Source organism: Fulmarus glacialis, unplaced genomic scaffold (assembly GCF_000690835.1).
Source record: "Fulmarus glacialis isolate BGI_N327 unplaced genomic scaffold, ASM69083v1 scaffold19653, whole genome shotgun sequence".
Lineage (NCBI taxonomy): Eukaryota > Metazoa > Chordata > Aves > Procellariiformes > Procellariidae > Fulmarus > Fulmarus glacialis.
The window spans coordinates 1-14502 of record NW_009201234.1 but is presented as its reverse complement, the minus strand read 5'-3'; the positions used below and the strand labels follow the sequence as shown (position 1 = coordinate 14502).

At 38.4% G+C, this 14502-nt stretch overlaps 1 protein-coding gene across 1 annotated transcript; it reads left to right on the top strand.

Moving 5' to 3' along the window:
* Positions 1–75: 75 nt before the first annotated feature.
* Positions 76–14162, top strand: LOC104073934 (macrophage mannose receptor 1-like; the record flags this gene model as incomplete). The annotated part of the gene is made up of 12 exons (XM_009573878.1): positions 76–133; positions 2009–2410; positions 3576–3749; positions 5342–5500; positions 6411–6524; positions 7009–7143; positions 7999–8181; positions 9804–9961; positions 10618–10731; positions 11067–11182; positions 11490–11638; positions 13963–14162. Coding segments are annotated over exons 1-12 (1962 nt in total), but the record flags the coding sequence as incomplete, so codon positions are not given.
* Between the last annotated feature and the right edge of the window lie 340 nt (positions 14163–14502).

The window sequence follows — 14502 nt, the reverse complement described above, 5'->3', positions numbered from 1 at the left end:
GCAGGACTTTATTGCCAGCAACTCTCATCATCCAGCTGTTGGTGAAGGGAAGAAAAGAAAACAGCATTTACAATTATGTTCTCCGGGTTCTTGCTTGCTCTTTCTCTTGTCCACAGTGCTTTGCAGCTGGCAGGTAAGTGCCTCCCGCTTGCCTCCTGTAAAAGTGTCTGTGAAAGTGCTTCCACGTCCTCTGGCATTTCTGGGTGATTTATGGTTCTGCGGCAGTGCCTATATGCACATTATTACTTTGGGACATATAGATGGGGAGCCTCTTAATGGCAGGCAAGAGGCAAGGGCAGGATCTAACAGAAAAAAGAAATGGATAGAGAAGGAAGCAAAGACTGAATTCTTCATGGCTTTATTCATATATAGTGGCACTATCATTTCAATAACCCCAGAAGATCAGACCTAAGAAAATCATGAGATATGTTTAAATGTCTATTTTTTTTTTTATTCTTTACTTCTACGTTCTGATTTTTGAGCTGTTCATGTCTGGGTAATGTTTAGCAAAATCAGGCAGGAAAAACTTCAGGAGTGGTGAAATGTGGAATTATTTGTAGGACATTAAGATGTTCACAGATGATGGCTGTGCAATCCACAGAGACTTAATGCTTATAAAGAGGATTATTTTCATACACTGTTTTGAACAGACTCACTGAATTCACTTGCATTGATAAAGCAGATGAAGTAAAATTTTTGTGAAACAAAATTGGATTAAGTTTAGGAAAGTTATTGTAGAATTGCAGTGACAATATTACTGCCATCCCTTTAGCTGCACTTCTATTGTAGATGTGAAACAGATGGCTTCTGGAGACCTGAATGTTTAAGGTTAAATACTTTTAGCTTTGTAACTCCTGAGTAAAACTGTTATGGATTGCCTCAGAGTACATGGTGTTTTTTTTAACCACCCATGGTATCACTGCAGGTCAGAATAATTATTTTTGGTGTACTGTATATTATCAGCTAAATTAATTTCAACATTTGCAGGCTTTTTAACGAAATCTCTTTAGCTTTTTAAATACATTTTAATTAAATATGATGCCCAGTGATCAAGAGATGTATCAGGGACCAAAACTGGTTATGAGTCCCACAAGCTTGGGAGGGAAATGCAACCAGGTGGGTCACAAAGCACACCACAAAGCAGCCGAGCAAATTCATAGGCATGATTCACTACTGCTGCTGATAAACTCACTGTAGGACTGAAATCAGCTCAGCTACTTCTACTTTACATGGGAGGCAACACTATCAGAGAAACTACCTGGAGAGCTAGGGACCCAATTTCTGGTACACCTGGACCTTCTAAATTCCACCAGCCTTTCCACATTGCCAAGGAGTGGTCAGATGCCACTACTACTCGGTCCTTGTTACTTTTTCAGACTGCGATTGGTTTCCCAATGTCATTCCTAGTTTTATATTGCAATGGCTCATAGCAGGTACTGCAGGTCTTGTAGGTCAGCAAGGCCAATGAGCCCGGAGTACCCCCTGTGAGGCCCAGAGGTGTTCACCCACATTTATACAGTGAAAAGGAAAGGAAATGTGGATTCGGGAGTGGGGAGACAAATGGCTCAGCAAAGACGGCTGTGACCCCACTAGGAGACCTGTAAGATCTGGCAGGGTGAGGAAAATTTGTAGAGGTCAGAGGTCTACAAGGCCATGCATCTGAGGATAGATGGAAACAGGGTAATGGTAATAGCAGTGTGGTTGAGGGAATTTGGGTGACTGATGTAAATCAATCCAACAATCTGTGCTCAGCTCTGCTGATGCTGCTGACTGCCACTGATCCACAGTATGGTGACATATAATAATGAAATACAGATCCAATTTTCTACCTTATTGCTTTTTAATCAGTAAAATTGCTGTTGCACTGGACTCTGTTCAAAAATATCATGTTTTTATCTGATATGAATGCAATGACTCCTTGTTCATGTGAATGGGAAGCAGAATAGTGTCACATATCCGCTATACATATATTCTATATTAACCATTTACTATGTATTTTCTTTTACAGACATTAAAACATTTTTAATATATAATAATGTAAACAAGCTCTGTCTTCAGGCATCTATCGCGCAGTCAGTTAGGACTGCCACTTGCCATCAAGACAACGAATCACAAAAATTCAGGTGGATCACCGATCATCAGCTTATGAGTGTGAGACTGAACCTGTGCCTGGGGGTGCTGTCGAAGGAGGATCAGGCTGTGATCACCCTGTATCCATGTAATCGAACAAGTGAGCTCCAGTGGTGGGAATGCAGAAATGAAAGCCTCCTTGCAATCCAAGGAGAAGATTTGTTTTTCACTCCTGGCAATGAAGAACATGATAATGTTTTGTTAAAGAAGGGGCTGAGTGCAAAGAATAAGTGGAAGATCTATGGGGCCATGGATGTTTTATGTTCCCGGGGATATGAAGGTACAGAAAATTGATTCTTTCATCCTTTGCACTAACTTCTTTGTGAGTATTAGAGTATTTTGGATCTTTGGCTCTGACTATTCTGATTCCTTCAGCGACCATCAGAGTTTTAGAAAATCAGTGTACTGAGGGACTTAGCCTTTAATTTAATGTCATATTTATGGCCAAATATGTATTATATACATATTATATATATATTCCATAATATACACACTATTTTAGTATATGTATTATAGCATATTAGTATTAAAAGTATAAGTATTACATATACTCACTATATATTCTCTAAATATATACTATATATTAGTATATGCAGATATACATACTTACTTACTTACTCTTATACTGTATATAAATATTCTCTAAAGTCACTATTGCTGTGTTACTACTTTGTTAATGGAGAGTATAAATACTGATAGGTTTCTTATACAGCAACATGAAAATGAAATTACATCCTCAAGAAAGAAGCACAATATGGGTGAGCTAAGAAAGGGCTGGAAGTACCAATGTAGGCAGAGGAAGTGTGGCTTTTGTCACTCAGCAGATGAGGATGCTAATGGAATAATTATAATTACCAGTGCAATTACTCTTTGTGATTAGCTGAAGTCTGATTGTTCTGAATGGCTTTCCCACATCCAGAATTAATGTTCTAAAAACCACCTCACAGGATATTTGAAGTACTAAACTCTTAGCCTTGCATGTGGGAGCTGCTCCACTGTATGTGAGATACTTAAATGGTCACTGGAATAAAAACAGAGACAGATTGTCTAACCTGATGTTTACTTTTCCCAGAAAGTAGGACTTCTAAATATTAGTTCCTCCTCTTGCACATTTTATATAAATCTTAACATTGTTTAAAATAGTAGCATCTTAGAGTAGAGCTCTGGAGCCTTATTAAGTTTGGAAAAGCATCTTGGTCAGAGCAAAAATCTAGTTGTAGACCTCATCTATGAAATATTACTTCACATCAGAATAGCACTGCTCTAAAACATATGCCAGTAGCTTAAGCCTGGAAAAGTGTTGAAAGCAATTTTGTTATGGTTATAGGAAAGGTAACATGGAAAGCACTTTGGGATGCAATTCAGCCATTCGCATAGGCGTCACATTTTTCAGTTTACATTCATTTCTTATTTTCCATACTATCTTTATCATTTTGCCTTCTCAGAGACCTTTACACTGCTAGGAAATGCTTTCGGGGCACCCTGTGTATTCCCTTTCATGTACAATAAGCAATGGCACGCCGAGTGCACAGGCGCTGGCCGGTCAGATGGCTGGCTCTGGTGTGCAACCACTGCAGACTATGACACAGACCAGCGATACGGATTTTGCCCATCGAAAGGTAAGTTACCTGTTCCCACGTGGTTCCCCTCAGTTGTGTATTGGCAAACCAGCACTAGCAGAATATGAATATCTTTATCATCACGCATAGTTTACAAGAATGTATTTTAGTATGTGATGTATTGCCGCATCCTGCAGCTCTCTACTCAAGGAAATAACACGTTGCGTAAAGATGTGGAGAAAAGTGTGATTGAAGAGTAAACCAGCATGCAGTTCCCACTAATTGTGGGGGTGTTGCTGAGCAGCACGATAATTTTGAGCTCCTCACTGTTTCCCAGCCAGGATGTGTGCTGTCACCGTTGCACAACCGTTCTGTGAGGACTCCCGCTGCAATGGATGTGGGCACAAAAATGAGTGCTGTAGGAAGATTAATGGTGAAGCTAACGTTTCAGTCTGCATGATTCTCATGTGAATATTTTTTTACTTAAGTGGAATGTGTCTTTTTATCCATGCTATTAAGCCCTATTCATATTGCCTGGGAAGCAGTCTTTCTGCCCCTTCTGACAACTGTCTCCCATCCCTGGCATTTCTCTGCAACTTCAGTCACTTTCTGAAAACTGTCTTCCATTTCTGTGGTCACTTCCCCCTCCATCTCCCCTTATGACCTCGTTCTTGACAGGGGAGCTTTGCATTTAAGGCGTTGAAGACTCCTCCTGACACTCCTCAGCTTTTCCCTATATTCCTCCCCATTGCTCCTGTTCAACATTATGTCTTTTATTGTTAAAATATCCCTTTACTCCAGTTGATTCACAATGTCCTGTTGCTGTGGTTCAAATTCATTGTCAAATATGCTTTCCAGGTCCCTACAAAGATACCTAGGACACTGAGCCCAAAAGGCACATGACATAGGGTCAATGAATAATTTTCAAAGCTTTTGAAAGCCAGTCTCAGCTCTCGGTTCTTTTTTTAATTCAACTTCATACTGACTTTGAGGAATAATCAAATATCTGATTCAATTTTGTATTGTGCTTGATTGAGCATGTATAGGTCTTCAACAGACCAAAGACGCAAAGGTAATCAGAAGAGGAGCACGATGCAGCGCAGCACCATTGCAGTGCCTGGCCTCTGAAGCTGTGTGACAGCGCAGCCAGAAGCCCCTTGCAAGGGGGGGATTTATCCAAGAACTGTTTTGATGCTAAATTCACGTCTAGAGCTGGTTCTCATAGCTCTCAGTGGGAACTGCTGTCCAGAAAGAGAAGGAGGAGGTGTTGCATATCTTTTTACAGATTTCACCTAGGATTTCTGCCACAGCACTCCATGCAATATATTTTTTTATGCAACCACTTCCCTTGAAGTAATTCCTGAATTATGGAATAGGAGGCAATATTATATATTTTTTTATGCAACCACTTCCCTTGTAGTAATTCCTGAATTATGTATTTTCATGGAATAGGAGGCAATATTTGCCAGCTCTACCTGTCAGTTTACAGCCCTTAACTTCATCCTTCCCTATCCCGCTCATAACATTTTCAGTGCTCTTGAAAGAACAGCACAGATGCCATTTGATGATAATGCCATGCATAACAAGAACCTGCAACTCATTTTTCTGTGTGTGAGTTACTATCATGCCCAAAAGAATTATTTTCTCCACAGATAAAGACACCAGCTGGACTACAGATCTGTTAACAAATGTCCACTACCAAATAAACTCTGAATCGGCTCTGACGTGGCACCAAGCCAGGAAGAGCTGTCAGCAGCAAAATGCGGAATTACTGAGTATCACAGACATTCATGAACAAACATACCTTAAAGGTAAGGAAGTAAAGCAAACCCTGACTTACATTCAGGATCTGTTCAGTCCATCATCACAGCTAAGGACTATTTAGTATGGTTTTGGCTAATGTCTGTGGACCTAAATATGCATGAGTAAGTAAACAAAATCTTTTAGAATTTGCAAGTTCATATCAAAATCACTGCCGAGTTTAAACAGAATTCAAAGTATTCTAGCATCCTGCAAGTGTAAAAGTTTGACTTTCTATTTTAAAATGTTATATTAAAACTTCATTGATTTTTTTTTTTTTTTCCTAAAGAGGAAAAAAAATTTCTGAAAAGTAAATGAAAGTTTTATTTTTGGTCAAAAGGAACCTTTAAAATAAATAGAAAATAAAAGAGATATATTTGTGCCAAAAGAAAGATGTGTTTTGTGTCAAATGCAGTTCGACATCTGATTTTTTCATTCATTTGACAAACCAAAAAATATCAGTTATTCATAGATCCCAAATCGTGGCTCTACCTACCCATGTATTGCTGGAGGAATGGTATGGAAGAAACTCTCTCTTGTTATTTTTAATAATGAATTTAACTTCTAAGAGCTTTATTATTATTGTTTATTCTTACACTGTACCAATATTTCTACTTAAATAAATCCAATGTTGTATAGAATTTGGCTTATTCTACACTTTTATTTTGGATAGACTCTGTGGCATCTCATCTGTGCTCATTTTGCATTAGGTGATAGAATAGGAGAGGGGGTTTTTTTGTTTGTTTGCCTTTTACAGTAATCAAAGCTTCGGCATATTTCAATTTATCAGGTATCTCAGTATCTAAAGATACTTGTAGTTAGATATTTGAGAATTGTACGTCTTCCTAGAGATGTTATTAGTGACTATTGCTAATAAAAAAGTGATTTATAAAATCATTTATCTTCTTTTTGTTACTTAAGAGTTAACAGAAGGTACAGATTCTGCACTGTGGATTGGACTCAACAGACTGGACTTGAGGAGTGGATGGGAGTGGATTGGAGGCAGCCCTTTCCAGTACTTAAACTGGGCTCCAGGTAGCTGTGACTTTGTTTGATTCTGTATTTCTGAAGAAAAAATATACATACCTCAGATTACTGCTTTAAATTTATTATCAGATAGATATGCCATGAGATATGTATTTTAGCTGTTCTTGCTTTAGCTTTAGAAAAAGCTTTTTTTTTCTATAACAATATAAGCCAGAAACTTCTATGTATTGCAAAAATATTTTAGCTCTGAAAGCAATACTGTCTTTCCCAAAAATATATGGTCTTCCATTTCTTGTCTCTAGCAACAAAACTATGAGGGGGTTACATGTTCATATCCACTTAAATGATATTACATTTCACACAGACATCCCCACTACCAGAGACCTATCTCAGTTCTTGCCAAAGGAGGGAAAGATGTGATCTTTGGGGGTCTCACTTCAGGCAGGAGTGATTTCTCCTGTGCATTTTAGAGCTTTGAGCTCTATTTGCCTTTCAGAAAAGTTCACTTTTTTTTTCTGTACCTTTCCCAAAGGAAGCCCCTCTCCAGAATCTCGAAAACTCTGTGTGGTTTTGAATCCTGAAACAAAAGCTAAATGGCAAAACTGGGAATGTGATCAGAAACTTGGTTATATTTGTAAGAAAACAAACTTTACCTTGGTTCCCGCAGGTATGTTGATATGTGTTGATAATTAAAAGTAGAAGCTGTTAGCTGAATTGCTCAGCATTCACATTGACGAAGATGAGCAGGAGAATTTTATTAGAAATAGAAACTATTTCTTGTTTATCTGGTTTGCTTTTTCCAACCATTGCACCCTTTCTAGGCTGATCTCCAGTCCCACAACAAACAGAATGAAACAGATAAGAGCAAAGAATGTCCAACTTGTCCTATCTGGCCATGTTTTGGTAGTCAGGTCTCCCCTTTGAATACACACACTACTGAGCGTGAAAAGGGAGAACAAACCAAAAATTATTTTTCAGAAGAGGAACGTTACTAAAAATAAGCAAAAGGAAGAAAGATCAACACATTGCAAAGATAAAAGAGATTTTAAGCATATAAAGATTTCCCTGTTGGTGTTTCCATATGTATATGTCTAGTTGTAAATCTGTCTAGATTACTTTTACTCTATCAATATACTTAATCTTTTAAAAATTCATAAGCATTCTATGTCAGGTGCAGATAATTTCTGATTTCTCTTATCTGACAAATAAGACTAAGTAATACAGAAGCTGTTAAAATTAATACATTAGTGTATTTGTTACAGACATTTGACTATATAAGAACCTTAGAATTTGTATTAAATAATATTTGTATTAAAAAGCTTTCCTTTTCCAAGCTAAAAAATGCCAGATTTAGAACCATATTTATATTTACTATGTTTTGTGTCCATCATTTCCTTATAATGAGAATTTCCAAAGAAAATTCTTAGTTTAGAACTTTTCACAGAATAAGTGAAAATATTTTCAGTGTCATGTCCCTTGCATGGCATTTGAACTCCTTTAAAACACTGATATTTTTTTCTAGGTGACATTGGGCCTGTTACTTGCCCAGATGGATGGGTACCGTATATAGATCACTGTTACAAGATCTTCAGGGAGACCAAAGGATGGGAAGAAGCTTTGACCTCTTGTCAGAAGGAAGGGAGTCACCTGGCCAGCATCCAAAGCCTTGAGGAGCACAGCTTTATGGTGTCTCAGCTTGGGTACAGTGAGTGTTTCCAGGGGGAGCTTTTGCCTTTCTCTGCACGTAAGAAGCACCAGCTAGTTGAATTGAGATGCAGGAATTGTATTAACGTGAAACACTGCAGCCAAAGGCATGCAAGGAGCCAGAGGTCCAGTGGCGTTAGGCTGGTGCAGTGCTTTCCTTTCTGCTTCGAAACGGATGCCATCTTCTGTGCTGCAACTCGCAGACTTACTCAACTGTCTTGACTTGTGCTTTGCTTTGTGTGAGGATAGAAGGACATCAGTCATCCCAGCGAGAAGCTTTCTTAGTGAAAGGATTATGAAATATAACTTCCGCTTTGAAAGGGTGCTTTTTAAAGGGTGCTTTTTATGGAAAACCCACATATTTGTACTGCTTTCTGTGCATTTGGGGAACTTAAAGTGTGGCTCTAAGTCATTCTCCGCATCTTGTGGTCAACCAGCACCCAGATCAGCAAATTCACAGGTCTCTGCAGAAGTGATGGAAGAAACCTGCTAAAGAAAAGTTTAGCTCTCTACACTGCCAGATGGAAAAGATCAGCACAGCTAGCCAAGGTGGTTTCCAGGCAGCAAGCTGTGGAATTGCCTGGACTGCCTAAAGAACCGTGCTCAGGTCACTGGATCCAACATGTCGGTGTGGTCTCGCCATGGCCTTTTTAATATACCCGGCAGAAACGTGAGGATTCTGTAGACATGTTGCTACTTTTTGCCCCTGTAAACTATTTGCTTTTTTTTTTTATGCTTAGAGGTAGTGAAAGCCTTAGTTAACTATTGAAAAAGTGAAAGATATTCAAGACAGAAAAAACTCTTTCTTCAGAAAGAGTAATTTGTCTGCTTAGTGTCCAACCATACAAAGAGATATTTTTGGTTTCTTATACTTTTTGATTCTGGTATCATACTCCAGTTTAGTATCTTTCTTTCTTTCTCATTTTTGTGAATGTTGCCTAAATTTACCTCCCATTTTCCTTGCTTTCCTTTCATTAAGAATGCCTAAAACCATAGGATCATTCACTGGTTTAGGCCAGAAGGAACCCCAGAGATCATTTGGTCCAGCCTCGGCCTGGAGCAGGGCCAGCCTCAAAGTTAGACGCGGTTGCTGACAGCCTTCCCCTGCTGAGTTTTGGATGTTGTTGAAACTCTGATTTTACTTATTGCCTAAACAATAGATCTACGGCTGGGGGGCTGGGCTTAGGGGGTTTCTCTGCTTTTTTCATTTTGTTGAAAGAAGCTTAAAACATCCATGCTTCAAGTTACATAAAAACAGTATTTTAAAATCTGACCAGTGCAACAGAACCTAAAAAGTAACTATTCACACAGTTCTATCATACCACCATAGTGTATTAGCATTAGGCTGGTAATTTACTCTTTTCCCACTGCTATGAGGAAGAGAAGTAAAATTTTTTGATCCAGTGCAGGGATTCCATTACAGCCTAATTTTCCAAAGCATATTGTCTTTATTATAATACGTATGTGAAAATACTAATTTATAAAATTGTCATGCAACACACTAAATAATTTTATGTTTCATAAATTTATGAAAGGGGTTATATGTTCTGGAGCTTGAGGGTGCTGTGAAAAGGATGCAGTGACATAAGAGGTCTTTTCTAGTTCTGTGTTTCCATGTTTTAGAGCCAACAGACAAGCTATGGATTGGGCTGAATGATCATAAGGTTCAAATGTATTTTGAATGGAGTGACGGTACGCCAGTGACATACACAAAATGGCACTTGGGAGAGCCATCCACCACAAACAACAGGCCAGAAGATTGTGTACTGATCAAGGGCCAGGTAACATTATTCAATACGTATTTTATTTTAATATTGAAACTAAGTTCTTAATAAAAGAACAATGGGCCCCGCTATTTCAGCAACCAGCCAGGGCCCGAAAAAGGGATGTGGGGTCAAAGGATGAGATTAAATGTGACCTTTCATTAAAAAAAAGGATAAAAGGAAAGCATTACTGCATCATTGATGAAATTTTGTCTTTAAGTTCATCTGAAAGTTACCAATGAAATTATTAGGGCTATAAAACATGTCTCTGAATGTAGTTTGAGTTCCTGCTCCTTTTCTTCTGGTGGTAGTGGTGGCATGTGGGGATCCCTGCTGTCTCCTTTGTGCCTGCTCATTTGCCCGTCCCTGCATGGCACAACTGCCTGTGCAGGGCCCTGCAGAACAGGTCAGGGACCAGCTCTCTGCACCCTCATCCCTTCTTATCACTACCAGATGTAGCTGTACTACTATAGCCCAGTCTACTATTTCACTGAATGTGGGCAGATTTATTTTTGTTATCAACTAGAGGAATTGGATAAGGAAAAAAAAAATTCTGTTTTAAAATGAAAGGAGAAAGAAAATTAACAGTTTTCGTTATAAAGAAAGAAAGTATTCATTTTCTTTAGGTTATTCGTCTTATTTTTATTGTTATTTCATTCTTTTTCCTGCCACAGGATGGCTATTGGGCAGACTATGTCTGTGAGAAGAAAGCTGGCTACATTTGTAAAAGAAAACCTAGATCACAAATAGCTGGAGAAAAGGAAATTACTGATGTAGGTTGCAAAAAAGTAAGTATATAAGAACGGAACATCAATTTCCCAGATCAAATAAGTACCTTGCCTGAAAATAATCTAGAATTATTTGAATTATTTATGTTATTTACCTATAGATTTTTTTTGTTTTTATTTATGATGAAGTTTCTCTCTCTCTCTGTTACTTTAAAATTCAGAAAGCCATTTACAGAAACCGCTTAGAAGGAATCTGTAATTTCACTGTAAAAGGTTTCTAATTCATAATATTCATGATTATTTTGCTTCATTCATTTTGAAATGGTATAGCACACTTAATACATTGTATCACAATTATTTAAAAGTTATACGGAAATCCTAAAATCATGTTACAGGGCTGGAGAAGATATGGGACCTACTGTTATTTTATTGGACATGTTCCAGCAACATTTTCAGAAGCAAACATCACTTGTGAAGGAGAAAAAAGTTACTTAGCCACAGTTGAAAGTAGGTATGATAATGATTTTTCCTTGGCTTTTAAATAGGTAAAGTTTGTATGTTCTGAAATATTCCTGGAACTACAATTTTAACACAACATCAAACAGCAAACTATCTAAATTACAGATGAGGTCTCTAGTTGAACAACAAAAAGTCTCACTTTCGTTTGTTGATTTATAGAGAGTCAGAATCCTACCGTAAGGTCCTCTCCCCCATTCTGAAGCAAGGAAAAGGAGAAAAGGTTTAATCATCAGATTAGACAAGTAGGATTTGGGTAAATGACTTTGTTTTCACTTGCGTCTTTGTGATCCTTTTTACAGGTATGAACAAGCCTATCTGACTAGCCTTGTCGGGCTGAGACCTGAGAAATATTTCTGGCTTGGTCTCTCTGATGTGGAGGACCAAGGCACTTTCAAGTGGGCCAACGGTGAAGTTGTCTCCTTCACGCACTGGGATGCAGCAATGCCTGGTAGGTGCCATGACAGTGGATGGTAGGCGGTCTCTGAGGTCACGGTCCCTATTTGGGTTTGCATTGGCAACGTCCTCTGAGTCTTATGCTTTAAGCTTTCAGTATATTTTAGAAGAACTAGCAGTTCTCAAACCCCATCTTTTAATTTCAAAGGGAACAACTTGAACTGCAGTTTTATATTAGGACATCTGATATATTTACCCATAAGATTAACCTTTTGGCTCATCTTCACAAAGAGATAAACAGGAGTTACAGGCAGTTCCTGAGACTGTTCCACACTCATCCCTCTAGTGATAAAGTTAGCCTGGGAGAAGAGTCTTGAAACAGAGCAACTGTAATAAGGATTTTGTTAGAATTACAAAATCACAGTATCAAAAATGACCATACCATTATTTTTTTTACTTGTGATGCTATGAAAACTGTATTCATGGGATCATACTGTGCAGAAGAACAGAAAACAAGATTTCAAAATGTGATGAGGGACTCTGCTCTCCCCAAGATATACTACATCCCTCCTAGTGATCATTTGTCTGAAAATTTTCTCAAAAATCTTCAGTGAGGTTATAAAATGTAAAAAAAAATAAAAATAATAAAAAATTGCAAAAGACATAGAGTAATAAAACTTCTGTAAATGCCATGAGAAGAAAGCTTGTCAGGGAGTCTATGGTGTCAGCAGATGATCAGAGTATAAAGGGAGCACTCGGAGATCAGTCTGGAACAGTGAAGAAAAATTAGTTTCCTTGCATCTGTGTTCACTGAGGAACAAAACGGGCTCTCTGTGTTGGAAAGTTTTCTTTTTTGTGAGGGTATGATCAGAGAGTTTATTTCAAGCTGAAATACCAGGAGAATAGATTATGGAACAAATAGATGACCTGAAGAATAGCAAGGCAGGACTAAGCACAGCTGCAAAAGCATCCACAAGCTGTAAAGGTTACATTGAGTGAACTCTTCACTTTAATGTGTAACTACCTGCTAAAACTGCCTTGACAACTAAGGGGTGAATAAAGGCAAATTTGGTGCCAACATTTAAAACAACTCCAGGGAGAAGTGGGAAAATACAGAACAATAAGTCATTAGTAGATTAACTAAATCTGTAATAAAGACTAGAATAAAGAAGATATAGTGGGAAAGATCTATTAAATTGCTTGTGTAAAGGGAGGTCATGCTCACAGATCTGGAGCTCCCCACAGGAGCCAAAAGCATACGAATAAGGGAAATCTAGTTGGTGTGGTCTATCTCAACTACCAAAAGCCTTTCAGCTAATCTGACCTGACACAGAAAAGCTCTTACATGAATAAAAATCTTGATCAAAAGGCAGGGAACAGAAGGTGGGGTTTTTTTATGGGGGACATTTTTTACTGGGGAAGAACATTCACCAACAGAGTCCCATAATGATCTGTGCCAAAGCCCATGCTGTTCAACATATTTACAGACAATCTGGAAAAGGTGAAATAGTGAGGTGACAGGATTTGCTGATGATACTAAATTATTTCTGACAGTGAAGATTAGCCTATGAGAAAATGCAGGATGATCTCAGGAGAATAAGTGACAGCGCATGATCAGTAAAATGCAGGTGAACTTTGATGCAGGTAAAGTGATGCTCATAGGAACAAACATCTGTCTTGAATTGACATAAGATGATGGACTTACAGCTGACCATTTCATTTCAGGAGTCAGTTCTTGGCACCATGGTAGACAGGTCCATTAATACATCAGGTCTGTGCTCATCAGGAATCAAGAAGCAAATAAAGTGTTAAGAATACTTAGGAAATGAAGAAAGACCACAAATAAGCCATTGTATAAGCCCATTGTGTGCATTTGACTGCATCTTGTGTGATGTATGCACCTCTGGTTCCCTCTGAGAGAACATACTAAAATTCACTGGATAAGCTTCATCACGTCTCTGTCGAGGTTTGCATGCCTGCCCTATGTATGCACTGAGGGTTTTGTTTCCATCTATATGAAAATCACTAGTGACCGAGGTTATGCTACCTGATATAAAAGAGGCTTAATGTAAGTAGGAGTGAGGTCCTCACTTGAAAACATAGATTTTCACTGTAAAAAAAATAACACTTACTTTCTACCCACAGAATTAATTACGCAGGACATTAAAAATAAAAAAAAAGCAGAATCCCGGATTGATCATGACCTCCTCAAACACAAAATACTACTCTTTGCCTGTGTGAAAAATACCTAAAATACAACTGCTGTACAAGTGTTCTTGTATGGCAAAAAGCGAATGGCCTCTGCTCAAAGATTTTAAGTAAGAATTAAACAATTTAGACTCTATAAAATATCCTACATGTTTTTTGTTTCTCATAAAGGAAGTAATCCAGGATGTGTAGCCATGAGAACTGGGACTGCAGCTGGATTATGGGATGTTCTTGACTGTGAGACAAAGCAAAAATATATCTGTAAGCAGTGGGCAAAGAGTGCAACAGCTCCACCTATTCTAACTACTCCTCCGGTCCCCACATGCCCTGAAGGTTGGGTGTCAAACAACCATAGTAGTTCCTGTTTTAAAGTAAGTGCCTAAATAGTTAAAAGAAGAAGAAAGGCTTTGAACTGCTCGGTTGGGGGTGGGGGGGGAGGGGCGGGGCAGGGAGGAGAAGAAAAAGGAAGTGACGTCTTCATTTTGCAATATCTGAGATTGGAATATAGTGGAAAAAAAAAGAACCAAAAAATATCTCAGGGAATTATCCATAAGAGCAAAGAAACTAAAGAAGAAAGATGATGTTGAAAGGACTGGACACAAGGGGAGGGAGAAGGACACAGGGAAGAGAATGAGGAAATTTGTGCCCCAGGGGCTGAATGAATGGGAGCAGAGAATGGAAGAAGAGAAGCATAAATTCAAGTCCCCAGAA